Here is a 13638-nt window from a genome sequence, read left to right on the forward strand (position 1 = left end):
GATGTTGGAGGAACAAAAGGGAGCCAGACAAAGCCACTATTTAGGTGGGAATCGTTATTTCAGTATTAGCTAAGTCTCTGGGGGGTATACTGCTTTATAACCCTCCCCAGCTCCTCTTTCTACAGGGGTTTTCTCACTTCCTTTTTGTAGCTTTTCCTTGTGTTTTACATGTTAATGTCATTACTGCTGCAGGAGGGGGATTAAAGAACTCTCCAGTGGAAGTTTGTGTGTGCATATCTAGGTAAAAACTTGTAAGAAAGGAATATACTCTATTTGGCTGGTGTGAAATATAAAGAACCGTATTCTTGTCACTTAATATTACATCAGCATTTCTTTTCATTAGGCCAAAACGAACAAAAGCAAGCATGTCTGAATTTCTCGAATCCGAAGATGGAGAAGTGGAACAGCAACGAACATACAGTAGTGGACACAATCGTCTGTATTTCCATAGTGATACTTGTTTACCTCTCCGTCCACAAGAAATGGAAGTAGATAGTGAAGATGAAAAAGATCCTGAATGGCTAAGAGAAAAAACGATTACAGTAATTATTATTATCTTTATTGACAGTGACTTTAGAATTTTATGATTAAATGATTTCTATTTGAAAACTTGTTTCATATGAATTAAACTTTTGACTTAGTGTAAAGGAGTTTTTTCTAAATTAAGAAATTCAAGAATCCACAAATTTTTTTTTTTTAAAGATTTTATTTTTCCTTTTTCTCCCCAAAGCACCCCTGTACATAGTTGTGTACTTTTAGTGTGGGTCCTTCTACTTGTGACATGTGGGATGCTGCCTCAGCATGGCCTGATGAGCGGTGCCATGTCTGTGCCCAGTTTTCTTTTTTTTTTTAATCTTTATTTTATTTTATTTTTTTTTTTTCCAAAGATTTTTTATTTTTTCCTTTTTCTCCCCAAAGCACCCCCGGTACATAGTTGTGTATTCTTCGTTGTGGGTTCCTCTAGTTGTGGCATGTGGGACGCTGCCTCAGCATGGTCTGATGAGCAGTGCCATGTCCGCGCCCAGGATTCGAACTAACGAAACACTGGGCCGCCTGCAGCGGAGCGCGCGAACTTAACCACTCGGCCACGGGGCCAGCCCCAATCTTTATTTTATTTTTGTGTGTGTGAGAGGAAGATTGGCCCTGAACTAATATCCATTGCCAATCTTGCTCTTTTTTGCTTGAGGAAGATTGTCGCTAACATCTGTGCCAGTCGCCGAACCGGCGAAACCCTGGGCTGCTGCAGCTGAGCTTGTGAACTTAACCACTTGGCCATGGGGCCAGCCCCAAGAATCCACAATTTTTGTAATGTGTCACTTAAATAATTACCACGTAATGGAAATACAGATTTTCTTCTTATGATACTGTATTTTTCTTTTTCATTTTATTCATTGGTAACTGTTTCATAACTTAGGATTTCCCTTTTAAAAGTACTAAAACAGAAGTTGTTTTTAAGAAACATTGCCACTTTGCTGTATAAATAAGTTATTTTTAGTTACAAAAAATTCTCTTTTTGGCATTATTACATTTTTTTCTTAGAAATACCAATTGTATTTATTCTGCATTTAATAGATATTTTTTCTTTTTTTCGTTTTTAGCAAATTGAGGAATTTTCTGATGTTAATGAAGGAGAGAAAGAAGTGATGAAACTATGGAATCTCCATGTCATGAAGCATGGGTAGGGTATTTCTAAATTTAAATACTGCATTTCCTTTTATGCTCTTTTTGCTGCTTCACATTCTATAAATCTACCCGTGTTCAAATGTATTTAAAATTCTGTTAAAGTCTGTCCTAAGAGTTATCCTAATCCAAATTATTATAATTGCAGAAAGGAAAATGATAATGTTCAAAGAATGTGTAAGCAAGGTGCAAGTTCCATCTAATAGCAGGTTTTTATTTTTAAAATAAGTCTTTTTTCTTTTTAATGACCCAGTTTTCTTTACTTTTTTTTGTGAGGAAGATTGTTGCTGAGCTAACATCTGTGCCAGTCTTCCTCCATTTTATGTGAGATGCCACGACAGCATGGCTTACCAAGCGGTGCTAGGTCCACGCCCAGGATCCAAACCTATGAACCCTGGACCACCGAAGCGGAGTGCATGAACTTCACCACTATGACCACTGGGCTGGCCCCAGTTTTCATTCTTTTTTTTTTTTATTTTTATTTTTGTGTGTGTGAGAGGAAGATTGGCCCTGAGCTAATATCCATTGCCAATCTTGCTCTTTTTTGCTTGAGGAAGATTGTCGCTAACATCTGTGCCAGTCTTCCTCTATTTTATGTGGGATGCTGCCAGTGTGGCTTGACGAGTGGTGCTAGGTCTGTGCCTGGGATCCAAATCAGTCAACTCTGGGCTGCTAAAGCAGAGCGCACGAACTTAACCACTGTGCCACTGGGCTGGACCCCAGTTTTCATTCTTTTTATTGCCAGGGAATACAAAAATAATATGCTATGTGCTACATGCTAGAAATCCTGAAAATTACTTATCACAGTTACTACCACAATTTTTTTAAATTGCATAATTATTCAGAATAAAATATAAGTAGCTTTTCTGATTTCTTGTTACTGTTTCATAGAGGTCAAGATAGAACAATCCTTAGTTCTCGTGCCTTTGTGGCTAAAAGTATGCTCGAAAGCATTGTTTTTCCTCAGGTCTGTCTCCTTCCCTGTATGAACTATTTACTTGTCAATACACATACTTTTTCTTCTCTACCTTATTATTAGATCCTTATGTAAGGTCTTCTTCCATAGCACAAGCATCCAAGGTTTTTTCATTTATAGATAAGTAAAATAAATGGGAGGGGACACTTTTGTTTCCTAACTCTTGGAGAGTAAAGAGGAGTTGGTGCAGAAGTTCTAGTCCAGATGGCTGGGTGCATGGCCCCTAAGCTTTTTTTTGTATACTGCCTTGAGCTAAGAATAGCGTTCACATTTTTAGTGGGTTGTAAAAAAGAAAAAAGAGGAAGATGACAGAGATCACATAGACTTGCAAAGCCTAAATATTGCAAAGCCTAAAATATTTACTGTCTAGCCTTTTATAGAAACGTTCGCCTGGTCCCTGATCTAGTCATTAAACCTCAGTTATGGTAAAGTATGTATGTAGAGACTTGGGTTAAATCTATTTTTCTTTTTGTCCTGACATGCCAGTTTCAAGATAGAATTTTGGTCAAATTACTTCATTGAGTTTCGTTTTAATTCCTTGATCCAAAACTGTTAGCATAACAACTATTGAGGTTCATTATGTACTGGCATTATAAAGTGGCAGGTAGTTGGGTAAGCTATTTGTGTTTCTAAAAATCTGCAGGCAGGCCTTATGGACTCTGTTGGACTCTCAGTTTCAGTGGGTAACTAAGCAGCCATTCTCCTATTTGGTTCTCAAATTTTATGCACTGTATATGCACTCTACTCGCTTTCCACCAACACAGCTACACTGTACCACATTTGATGTGACATCTTCATTTTTTCAAAGATTTACCATGAGCTGAAAATGTAGAGAAACACTGCTTCTGAAATAGGAAATTATTGTCAAGATTACAGGAGAGAATAAAGGGGATAGTTAGGGTGTGTGTAAAATGTTAATGAAAGTGGTGCTGGCAAGAGAAAATATTTTATACTTTAATACTGCTGTATGTAATTTCGTTAGGAAAAACAGAAATGACATCTGTTTAAGCTCTGGTTAAATTAAATCTCTTTAAATTTCTAAAATGGTGAGCTCACGCAGGTGATTGAATCTCAGAGTCACCATAGTTTACTACTTGTTAAATCATCACTTACTGGATTTGGGTATAGTCCTCCTGTTCTATAATAGTTATCACTGTTGCATTTGACAAAAATGGTTTGTATCGCTATTGATGTTTTGTGTTGTTTTTATTAAATAGGTTTATTGCTGACAATCAAATGAATCATGCCTGTATGCTGTTTGTAGAAAACTATGGACAGAAAATAATTAAGAAGAATTTATGTCGAAACTTCATGCTTCATCTAGTCAGCATGCATGACTTTAATCTTATTAGCATAATGTCAATAGATAAAGCTGTTACCAAGCTCCGTGAAATGCAGCAAAAATTAGAAAAAGGAGAATCTGCTTCCCCTGCAAATGAAGAAATCACTGAAGAACAAAATGGGACAGCAAACGGATTTAGTGACATTAACTCAAAAGAGAAAGCTTTGGAAACAGACGGTGTCTCAGGGGTTTCAAAACAGAGCAAAAAGCAAAAACTCTGAAAAGAAAAGGCCTAACCCCATGTTATGGACAAACACTGAAATTGCATTCTAGGGAATTCAGCCTCTAGGAAGAGTTTTGTTTCTGTTTTTCATCATAAGTTCCAAACAGGCACTGTTAGATGAAGTAAATGATTTCAACAAGGATATTTTTATCAGGGTTCTACTTCACTTCATTATGCAGATTAGATATATATCAGTTTTATTGATGTCATTAAAACATTCTCTAGTTTGAGCATGAAAAGCAATACTTCAAAGAAAGTATTTTTAACTTCAACAGTTGTCTTATGAAATATATTGAATTGATAATCTGGAAGTTATTTCATATATTTAAATTATGTTTTTTGCATTGTGACTGGCCGTTTTTCTACTTTGTAATTGTGAGACATTTTCTTGGGGAGGGAAAATTGGAATGTGATTCCCTTTTTTAAAAATTGAAGATTTTTTGTGAAATTATGTTGCATTATTATTTGCAATCAAACCTTGATCCTTGATTTTGAAATCATTTTATCAATTTGGAATGAAAAATTACAATGTAAGATATTTTGCATTATATAAGTTCATTTTACAATTTTAAAATAGCACTTCTTCATCTTAGGCCTGTTTGAGAAGATGTTAATTTTTCAAATTGTCAACAGTGAAGTGTCATGTTGGTTTATAAGGTTACTGACCATTTGTTTTTATGTGGATAATTTTAGTGCATTGCTCACCCAGTATATTTTTTAAACTTGAACATTTTGCTGTTTTTGTTTTATCAATTAGGTAATCACATGGAAAATTCAGCTGTCCACATCTTTTCATTAGGATTGTAAACCAAGGGAAGAATGAGTTTGAGATTTTCAAGATGCCACTTTGAGGGAGGAAATGTTCTATAAAAATGAACCAGAAAATGTTGGAACTTTTTTTCTTTGCAAGGATGTCTTTGTAATGTATTTCATGATTAGAATATCCAATACAGATAAGCTGACTTGAATCGTTTTGAGCAATTTTGCCCTGTGTTATGTGTTTTCTGCACATATTTGCAGTTGGATTTTCTCCAACAGAAAGTGGTTTCACTACTGGCACATTAACAAGCACCAATAGGTTTCTATTCCAGCTCCAAGCACTGTGGTTGAGCAACATCACCTCGATTTTTTATTCTCCTTAAAGATAATTGCATTTTCATATTCTTTATTTATAAAGGATCAATGCTGCTGTAAATACAGGTATTTTTAATTTTTTTATTTCATTCCACCACCATCAGATGCAGTTCCCTATTTTGTTTAATGAAGGGATATATAAGCTTTCTAATGGTGTCTTCAGAAATTTATAAAATGTAAATACTGATTTGATTGGTCTTTAAGATGTGTTTAACTGTGAGGCTATTTAACTAATAGTGTGGATGTGATTTGTCATCCAGTATTAAGTTCTTAGTCATTGATTTTTGTGTTAAAAAATAGGAAGGAGGGAAACTGCAGCTTTCATTACAGACTCCTTGATTGGTGAGCTCTCCAAATGCAGAGTTACAGTGAACTCGGATCATGCCTCTGGACAGTGGACCTCGAGCATTTCTCTCGGGCTTTAATTTGCTAAAGCTGTGCACATATGTACAAATAGATTATTTTAGGGGAGATGTAGGGTAGAATTATTGCTTATGTCATTTCTTAAGCAGCTATGCTCTTAATGCTTAAAAGAAGGCTAGCATCGTTTGCACAAAAAGTTGGTGATTCCCTCCCCCAAATAGTAATGAAATTACTTCTGTTGAGTAAACTTTTTATGTCATCTTATAATAAAAGCTGAAAAAATCCCTTTGTTTCTATTTATAAAAAAATGCTTTTCTATATGTACCCTTGATAAGAGATTTTGAAGAAATCATGTAAGATGGTAAAACATTTGAATGGTACAGTAGATGTAAAAAAAAATTCAGTTTAAAAGAACGTTTGTTTTTACATTAAATGTTTATTTGAAATCAAATGATTTTGTACATAAAGTTCAATAATATAAAAGCTGTATTGTTTTGTTTTTATTAATATTATGATGCATTGTTAATCCATGCAGTAAACCTTTGGCTTGGCTAGGATGAAGAGCCAGAAGAGTACACCCATCGGGCAGAGCTCCCAGAAACTGAGAAGAAAGTTCATGTGAACTCCTGCTTTGCTTCTAGTAACATTAGCTGCAACTAGTATATTATTTGTGGTAATGGATAAAAAATATTTTTCAGTTTATAGTTCAGAGTAATGTCAATATTAGTTAGCCTAATACCTACACATCTTTGGTTGTGGATTTTTTCTTTTTAATGAAAAAGAATTTATCTTGGCCTTTACAAAGCTCATAGACTAGGGGCCGGCCCCATGGCCAAGTGGTTAAAGTTCTGTGCACTCTACTTTGGTGGCCCAGGTTCCCGGGGTTCGGATCCTGTGTGGACCTACTCCACTCATCAGCCATGCTGTGGAGGCATCCCACATACAAAGAATAGAGGAAGACTGGCACAGATGTTAGCTCAGGGCTAATCTTCATCACCGAAAAAAAAAAACCTCATAGACTAGAGTGGGCTATGAAAACTATAAAGTAAAATGGTATATTGTATAATAAAATTACATACTACATTCTATGAGGTCAGTAGTTGTTGAAGTTAAGTCTAGAAGAGTTGGGGAAAACACTACAGAAGAGTTGACAATTCAGTTGTTCTTGCTTTATTTATTAGTAATAGCTTGTTGCCTCTACACATGTTGCTTTTAATTGAGTGCCCCTCTTTGCTTCCCAAGTTTGCTATAAGGATTTCTTTCAAGCACTCGTCACCTTTTCATTAGACTGCTAAGTCAGTCTCACTGACCTTAGTACTGCCTAATGGCCTTAGTTGGTGCTCAGATATTTGGTGACATGATGACATGAACTGAGAGCTCTATGTGCCATGCTAAGGGTTTGGATTTTAGGCTCGAGGAAGCATTTGGAGATTTACTGCACAGATGACACAAAATAACTGTTTCACGTGAGCCAGGGCTCTTAAGAATTTGGGAGGGGAGAAGCCCTACACTGGGAAGCTACTGTAATAGTGCAGGTGAAAGATCAACCACTAGAAAACTGCCTGTTGTGAAGTCAGTGCCTGAGAAGTAACTGTTGGCTGGTGATGCAGTACAAAGGAATAAAAATGAACTAATATGCAGAGTGAGAAGCCAAGAGGAGTTTCAAACAGGAAGTAGTAGTCCCATAACACACTGGAAATGAATAAGATGGCAACTTCAAGGGAGTTAGGTGATAGAAAACAGGTTTAATGCATTTAGTAAAAGGAAAATGAGTTGGAGAAGTTTATCACAAAGAGTATGCGGAAAATGGGGCAAGAGGGAGACAGTAAAAGGAAGAATTCTGGGGAGTGGATGTGAAGGTTGAGCATGATTGTGAACTGAGAGGACGAGGAGAGAGAAGACCAAAGCCAAAAGTTACCAAAAAAAGGAAGGAATGAGATCAAGAACACAGATGTAACCTGCTAAAGATCAAAGTTTGCTAGTAACACTGGTGGCAAGAAATAGGGAAATGGGCACTTGACGTTTCTAGTGGGAAAATAAGTTGGTACGACTCTAAAGGGAGTAATGTAGTGCTTCCTATTAAAATCACTATGCATTTAACCTTTACCCTAACAATTCCATCTTTAGGAATTTCTCTACAGATAAACTGAAATGTGTAAAATGACAATTGTTACCAGTGTTGAAAATAGCAGATTAGATGCAAGTCATCAGTAGGTGACTGGTTATATAAGTAATTGTACATCCATCTAAGTAGAATACTATGCAGCCATGAAAAAGAGATCAGGAAGGTGTTTTTGTGGAACAAATGCCAAGATAGAACTTAAAAGGTAGAGAACAGTTTCTAGTGTGCTTCCATTTTTTAAAAAAATTTAAAAAATTAATATGTGCCCTCTTTTTTTTTGCTGAAGATTTGCCCCGAGCTAACATTTGTGCCAGTCTTCCTCTATTTTGTATGTGGGTTGCTGCCACAGCATGGCCACCAACGAGTGGTTTAGGTCTGCACCTAGCAAATGAACCTGGGCTGCTGAAGCAGAGCATGCAGCACTTAACCACTAGGCAACGGGGCTGGTCCCCTAGTATGTGCCCTATTTGCTTGGGTAATAGGATATGTCTAAAAGGATACACAGAAACAACTGCTTTCCGGAGATAGCTGAAGAAAAGGATGATGAGGAAGAGGATTTTCACTGCTATTTTGAAACGTCTAAATGTACTACCTATTTTTTGTTTTTGTAGTTCTTAGATTCAAAAATTAAATCTAAAAAAATAGAAAAGGGAGTTCAAAGAGATGATTTCTCACTGGGAACCTGGTGGAATGGCTAAGTGCCCAGCACAGAACTTGGAACACAGTAAATTTGTACTGAATTAAGTAAAAAAAGGAAGTTCACTGTCAAAAATAGTTTCAAAAACATTCAATTTATATCTTCTCTTTGTTAAAGTAATCTAATTAGCATGCTGTTCCTAGAAAAGAGGAAATACATGAGGTTTTGTTAATTACACCAAGTACCATATTAAAGCAGAGATCTTGTCACTAATGGTTCCCCATTGTTGACAAGAGTAAAAATCATGCTCTTCCTCCTTGATCTTCCAGTCTTACCTCTCATGTATGCATTCTCCTTCCCAGCCAAGTGGAGTACCGGGCACAGCAGCACTTAAGTACGCCCCGTACACTCTGGTGCTCTCAGTGTGGAGTCTACAATGCAATTTCTGGAGCATCTTCTGTTCCTATGTACTATATCCTACAAGTGTAAAGTTGATTTTTAAGGGATAAAAATTCACTCAACTACATTCTTAGACAAACGTTAAGATTGGGATGAATCACTTTATGAAGCTGGTCCTAGGGAACAAGATTGCTATCTCCCGGACTGCTGTATTTTATCTACTGTCGTCCCCATTTCTGACTACCATCCTACGACATGGCAAAGCTTTAGCCAGCTGCAGGCACACCATCCCCTGGAATCCTATTTGTGTCCAAGCTACCCCATCCTTTTTCAGAATGCAATAAGCTTCCACCTGCTCTTGTAGCACGCTACCACGAGCAGCCATTCGATCATCTACTGAGTACGTGCCAGCACTCGTCCGAAGCACCAGGGATGGAAGTTGGGTAAGACTCAGATCTTGTTTCAAGGATTCTCTCAAGCCTCCTGGGTCAAAACACGGTCACTTTACTTCTTCCTTCTCCTGTCCCTAAACAGGCATGTGTCTCTGCGGTAGATTTATGGCTTCTTACTCCAGAGAAAGGATGGAGTTATACAGGTATCACAATAAAAGTTTTTTATATCTTGACACTTAACTTTATGAAGCACCCAGTACAGTAGCTGGAATGTAACAGCGGTCCCATAAATCTTAGCTCCCTCCTTCTTCACTAATCCAACAGAGGTTTTCTTCGGGGCGGATTCTAAGTTAGTCCTATTTCTCTTTTTATTTGGGGAGCTGGTTCTTCTGTGAGGACTTTCAGGAGAAGGACTGTGGTTGCCCTGTGCGTAATTCGGCTTACGGAGCCTTATTTATTTATTAGATACTTACTGAGTACCCACTATGGCTTTTGCCTTAGTTAGGCATGAAGATGCAAAGATGAATGAGCCAGACATTGTTCCTGTCCTTGTGAATTTTAAACTCCAGAAAGGGAGACACTCATGTTTCAGGAAACCACGTTTCAAAGTGTCTAATCCCAAATTAGTGTTCTGGGGACAGAGGGCAGCGTGGACACAGGGTTGTGAGATGGACGAATTGATAGTTCACAGACCTGGTTTGAAGGCCAACTTTGGTGCTTTTGCAGCTTCAAAACTCAGAAAGTCACTTAACCACACTGATTTTGTTTCCCGTGTTTCGTACAAGGGGATGAAAACGCCTCCTTCAACAAGGTACCTGGCACAGTAACCCACCCCGGGTTAGCATCCCTGTCTCCTTCCTGCAACCACACGGTTTTGCCACCTTCAATCCTCCGCTCCCATCTCCGAAGACAAAAAGTACAAGCTAGATTGTATAAGCTCGCTCCTCCTTCCACGAGCTGTTTTAGGAACATGGAAGTCTCCTGAGATTATATTAACAGAGTCTAATTCTCCCACGAAACTACAAGTTTGCTAACATTGCCTTAGAATAGAAGGGAGACAGAAAGGTCAATTTTGTTTTAATCAACATTAAATTTCATGGGATAAAAGCTTTTGTGAGAGAAATTAGTTTTATTTTACTGAATATGGTTTTTGTTTTTTAAAAAGAAAAATACTACTTGGTTCAAAAGTATTTGTCAGGGGGCTGGCCCCGTGGCCGAGTGGTTAGGTCTGTGCTCTCCGCTGCAGGCGGCCCAGTGTTTCGTTGGTGCAAATCCTGGGCACGGACATGGCACTGCTCATCAAACCATGCTGAGGCAGCGTCCCACATGCCACAACTAGAAGGACCCACAACGAAGAATATACAACTATGTACGGGGGGGCTTTGGGGAGAAAAAGGAAAAAAAAAATCTTTAAACAAAAAAAGTGTTTGTCAGATGCCCATCTATCAGGAAATGTAGGGGGATAAGGAGATCTCAGACTTTTGGATTTCCCAGACCAGTAATATAGATTTTAAAAATTTCTGACTTTTTATTTTGTCAGATAAGAAGATTTACAAATAAAACAAGCAAACCTAATATCTACTGTCATTCTCATTTTATAAAAGGACTGACAAGAGGCCGGCCCTGTGGCCGAGTGGTTAAGTTCACGTGCTCTGCTTCGGCAGCCCAGGGTTTCACCGGTTTGGATCCTGGGCGTGGACATGGCACCACTCATTAGGCCATGTTGAGGCGGTGTCCCACACAGCACAACCAGAGGCTCTCACAACTAAATACACAACTACGTACTGGGGGGACTTTGGGGAGAAGAGGAGGAAAAAAAAGAAGATTGGCAACAGATGTTAGCTCAGGTGCCAATCTCAAAAAAAAAAACAGACAGTACAAAAAGAGGAAGAAGGATAATTTCAGGATAGTCTTTTAAATAAAATAAATTTAGATTTACAAAAAATGACTATGGAGACCAACGTTTAGTTACTTTGGAGCAGTTACTCCCAAATCTGCCTTTAGAATAGAATCATTTCATGTCTTGAAAGGAAAATAAAAGAGCCTGAGCTCCACTGATACCAATTAAATCAGAATCTTTGCTGTGTTTAAAAGCTCTCCAGGAAATTCTAATGTACAGCCAGGGCTGAGAACAATCGCTATGGAAGATACAAAACCTCAGGGAATTCATAGTCCACTGGCTTTAAAGCAGTGTCACGACCTCAAACACCCACAGGGTCAGCAGTTAAGTGAGTTCCACAGCGGAGTATTACACCAACTGAGGAAGACGGAGAATAAAGAGAAGCTATCACAGTCTCCCAAGGAGAAAAGACGCACAACACACCAATCAACAGGCCTCAGCCGGCTTTCCAACACCAGAAGCTAGAACAGAGCAACACGTGCAGATCTGAGGGGAAATGATCTCCAACCTAGAATTCTTAACCGGTCACAACCAAGCGCAAGGTGGAATAAAGAGATTTTCAGCCCTCTATTTCTCAACAACTTTACCTCGTGGGCACCCTTTCCTAGGAAATGGAGGAAGCGCTCCACTAAATGAACAATCTAAGAAAGCGGGAGACACGGGATACAGGAAACACGAAATGCAACACTGCATCTGAGCAGAGCGAACGACACCTTCTGGCACTGATGGATTTATATGCGTGTGGAGAGTTCTGAACCACGTCAGGAGGGACCTAAATGACTGTGCTGCTGTCAAAAATAGTTGTCACAATAGCTTATTGCTAACAATAACTGAGTAAGTCTCACTTCTTGATCTTGGACTAAATCCTTCGTATTTACAGAGGACCCAGATGCTTACTCTGCTCCCCTCTACAGGCTAACTCCTTATAAGAGCTGTATTTACTTTTGGTCTCTTCTACTTCTTCTATTTTTATGTTTTGATATTAAAACCTATTATATAGCTTCAGAATTTATGCTTCTGAGAAGATGGACTAGTGTATTTTCCCTATTCCTCCTACTAAGTACAACTAAAAACCCTGGAAAATATATATAAAACAAACATAAGAAGATTCTGAAAGAGGGCCAACTGGCTGGAGACCTCGAAACCCAAGGAACTCACCACTGTGCATTCCTTGGGTTCTCTTTTTGTCTTGTGTATCCCAGACTTGGGCCTGAAGAAGCCAGCAACCTGGAAATGCCAACAGGCACAGACCAAAAAAAAGCCCCAACAAAAGCCTGCCCTCTCCAGCCAAAGCACCAGGAAAAGGGCAGCCTAGCAGGACAGAAACTTTTGGCCAATCACCACCCTGCTCCATCAAACACCACTGTATGGGGTTGAAGGGAGGCCCACAAAAAGATACGTCCACAACCTGGAACCTGCGACAATGACCTTATTTGGGAAGAGTCTTCGCAGATACAAATAAGCTAAGGATCTTGAGCTGAAAATATCATGGATTATCTGGGTGGGTCTTAAATCCAACACAGTGTCCTTTACGAGACAGAAGGAGGTGGCCATGTGAAGACGGAGGCAGAGATTGGAGTTAGGCAGCACTGAGTTAAGGAAGGCCTGGAGCCACCAGAAGCTGGCACAGGCAAGGAGAGATTCTTCCCTAGACCCTTGGTAGCAGGACCACCGTCTTGCCAACACCTTGATTTCAGACTTCTGGCCTCTAAAACTGTAAGAGAATAAATTTCTGTTGTTTTAAGCCACCAAGATTACGGTAATTTGTTATGGTAGCCCCAGGAAACTAATATAACTACAGAAAAAACTGTCCTTACCCCACCAACGTTAGCAAAGACCAAGTGGGGAGCCTAGACTTCCACACTCACAAGGCTGTAAGGAGGCACCCCAACACCTCTACCAGAATGGTGTGGGAGAAGGCCAAGTAGGGAGACAGTACTTTCACCCCACCCGGTAGGGACGAGGCCTCCCACCCCCGTGGTGACAGGGGAGCCTGGACTTCCACTCCCACCAGCAGTAATAAGTGTGAGTGGCGATCACATAAGGGACCAGACTCCCACACCCATGCAGTAACAAGGAGTCTCCTTGGCAGTCAGCGGAGGCCAAGTAGAAGCTACACTTCCATCTCCTTACAGCAGGAATGAGGCAGTGCCCCTCCCCTCAATCTTCTCCTGCTGGGATAGTGTCAAAAAGCCATCTGACAGGGAAGGTTTCAATAGATCCAGTCTCATAATATAACACAAAAATGTCCATGTTCCAATAGAAAATCAATCCTCATACCAAAAACCAGAAAGATCTCTAACTGAATGAAGAAAGACAACAGATGCAAATACCAGCCTGACAAAGATATCAGAATTATCTGACAAAGGTTTTAAAGCAGTTGTATTAGAGTTCTCCAGAAAAAGAGAACCAATACAAGATTATGGAGGCTGAGAAGTCCCACAACCTCCTGTCTGCAAGCTGGGAACCC

General features: G+C 39.1%; 1 protein-coding gene across 2 annotated transcripts in view; it reads left to right on the plus strand.

The window, feature by feature from the left end:
• Positions 1–6201, plus strand: part of SUZ12 (SUZ12 polycomb repressive complex 2 subunit) — a 40364-nt gene extending 34163 nt beyond the window's left edge. For both annotated transcript variants that reach the window (XM_014862153.3, XM_044745051.2), the window contains 3 exons: positions 344–542; positions 1599–1678; positions 3874–6201. In XM_014862153.3, coding sequence (XP_014717639.2) covers positions 344–542; positions 1599–1678; positions 3874–4219 — 625 coding nt within the window. In that variant the 3' untranslated portion in view covers positions 4220–6201. The remainder of the gene's footprint in view (positions 1–343; positions 543–1598; positions 1679–3873) is intronic.
• Positions 6202–13638: the final 7437 nt, after the last annotated feature.

Source organism: Equus asinus, chromosome 13, assembly GCF_041296235.1.
Source record: "Equus asinus isolate D_3611 breed Donkey chromosome 13, EquAss-T2T_v2, whole genome shotgun sequence".
NCBI lineage: Eukaryota > Metazoa > Chordata > Mammalia > Perissodactyla > Equidae > Equus > Equus asinus.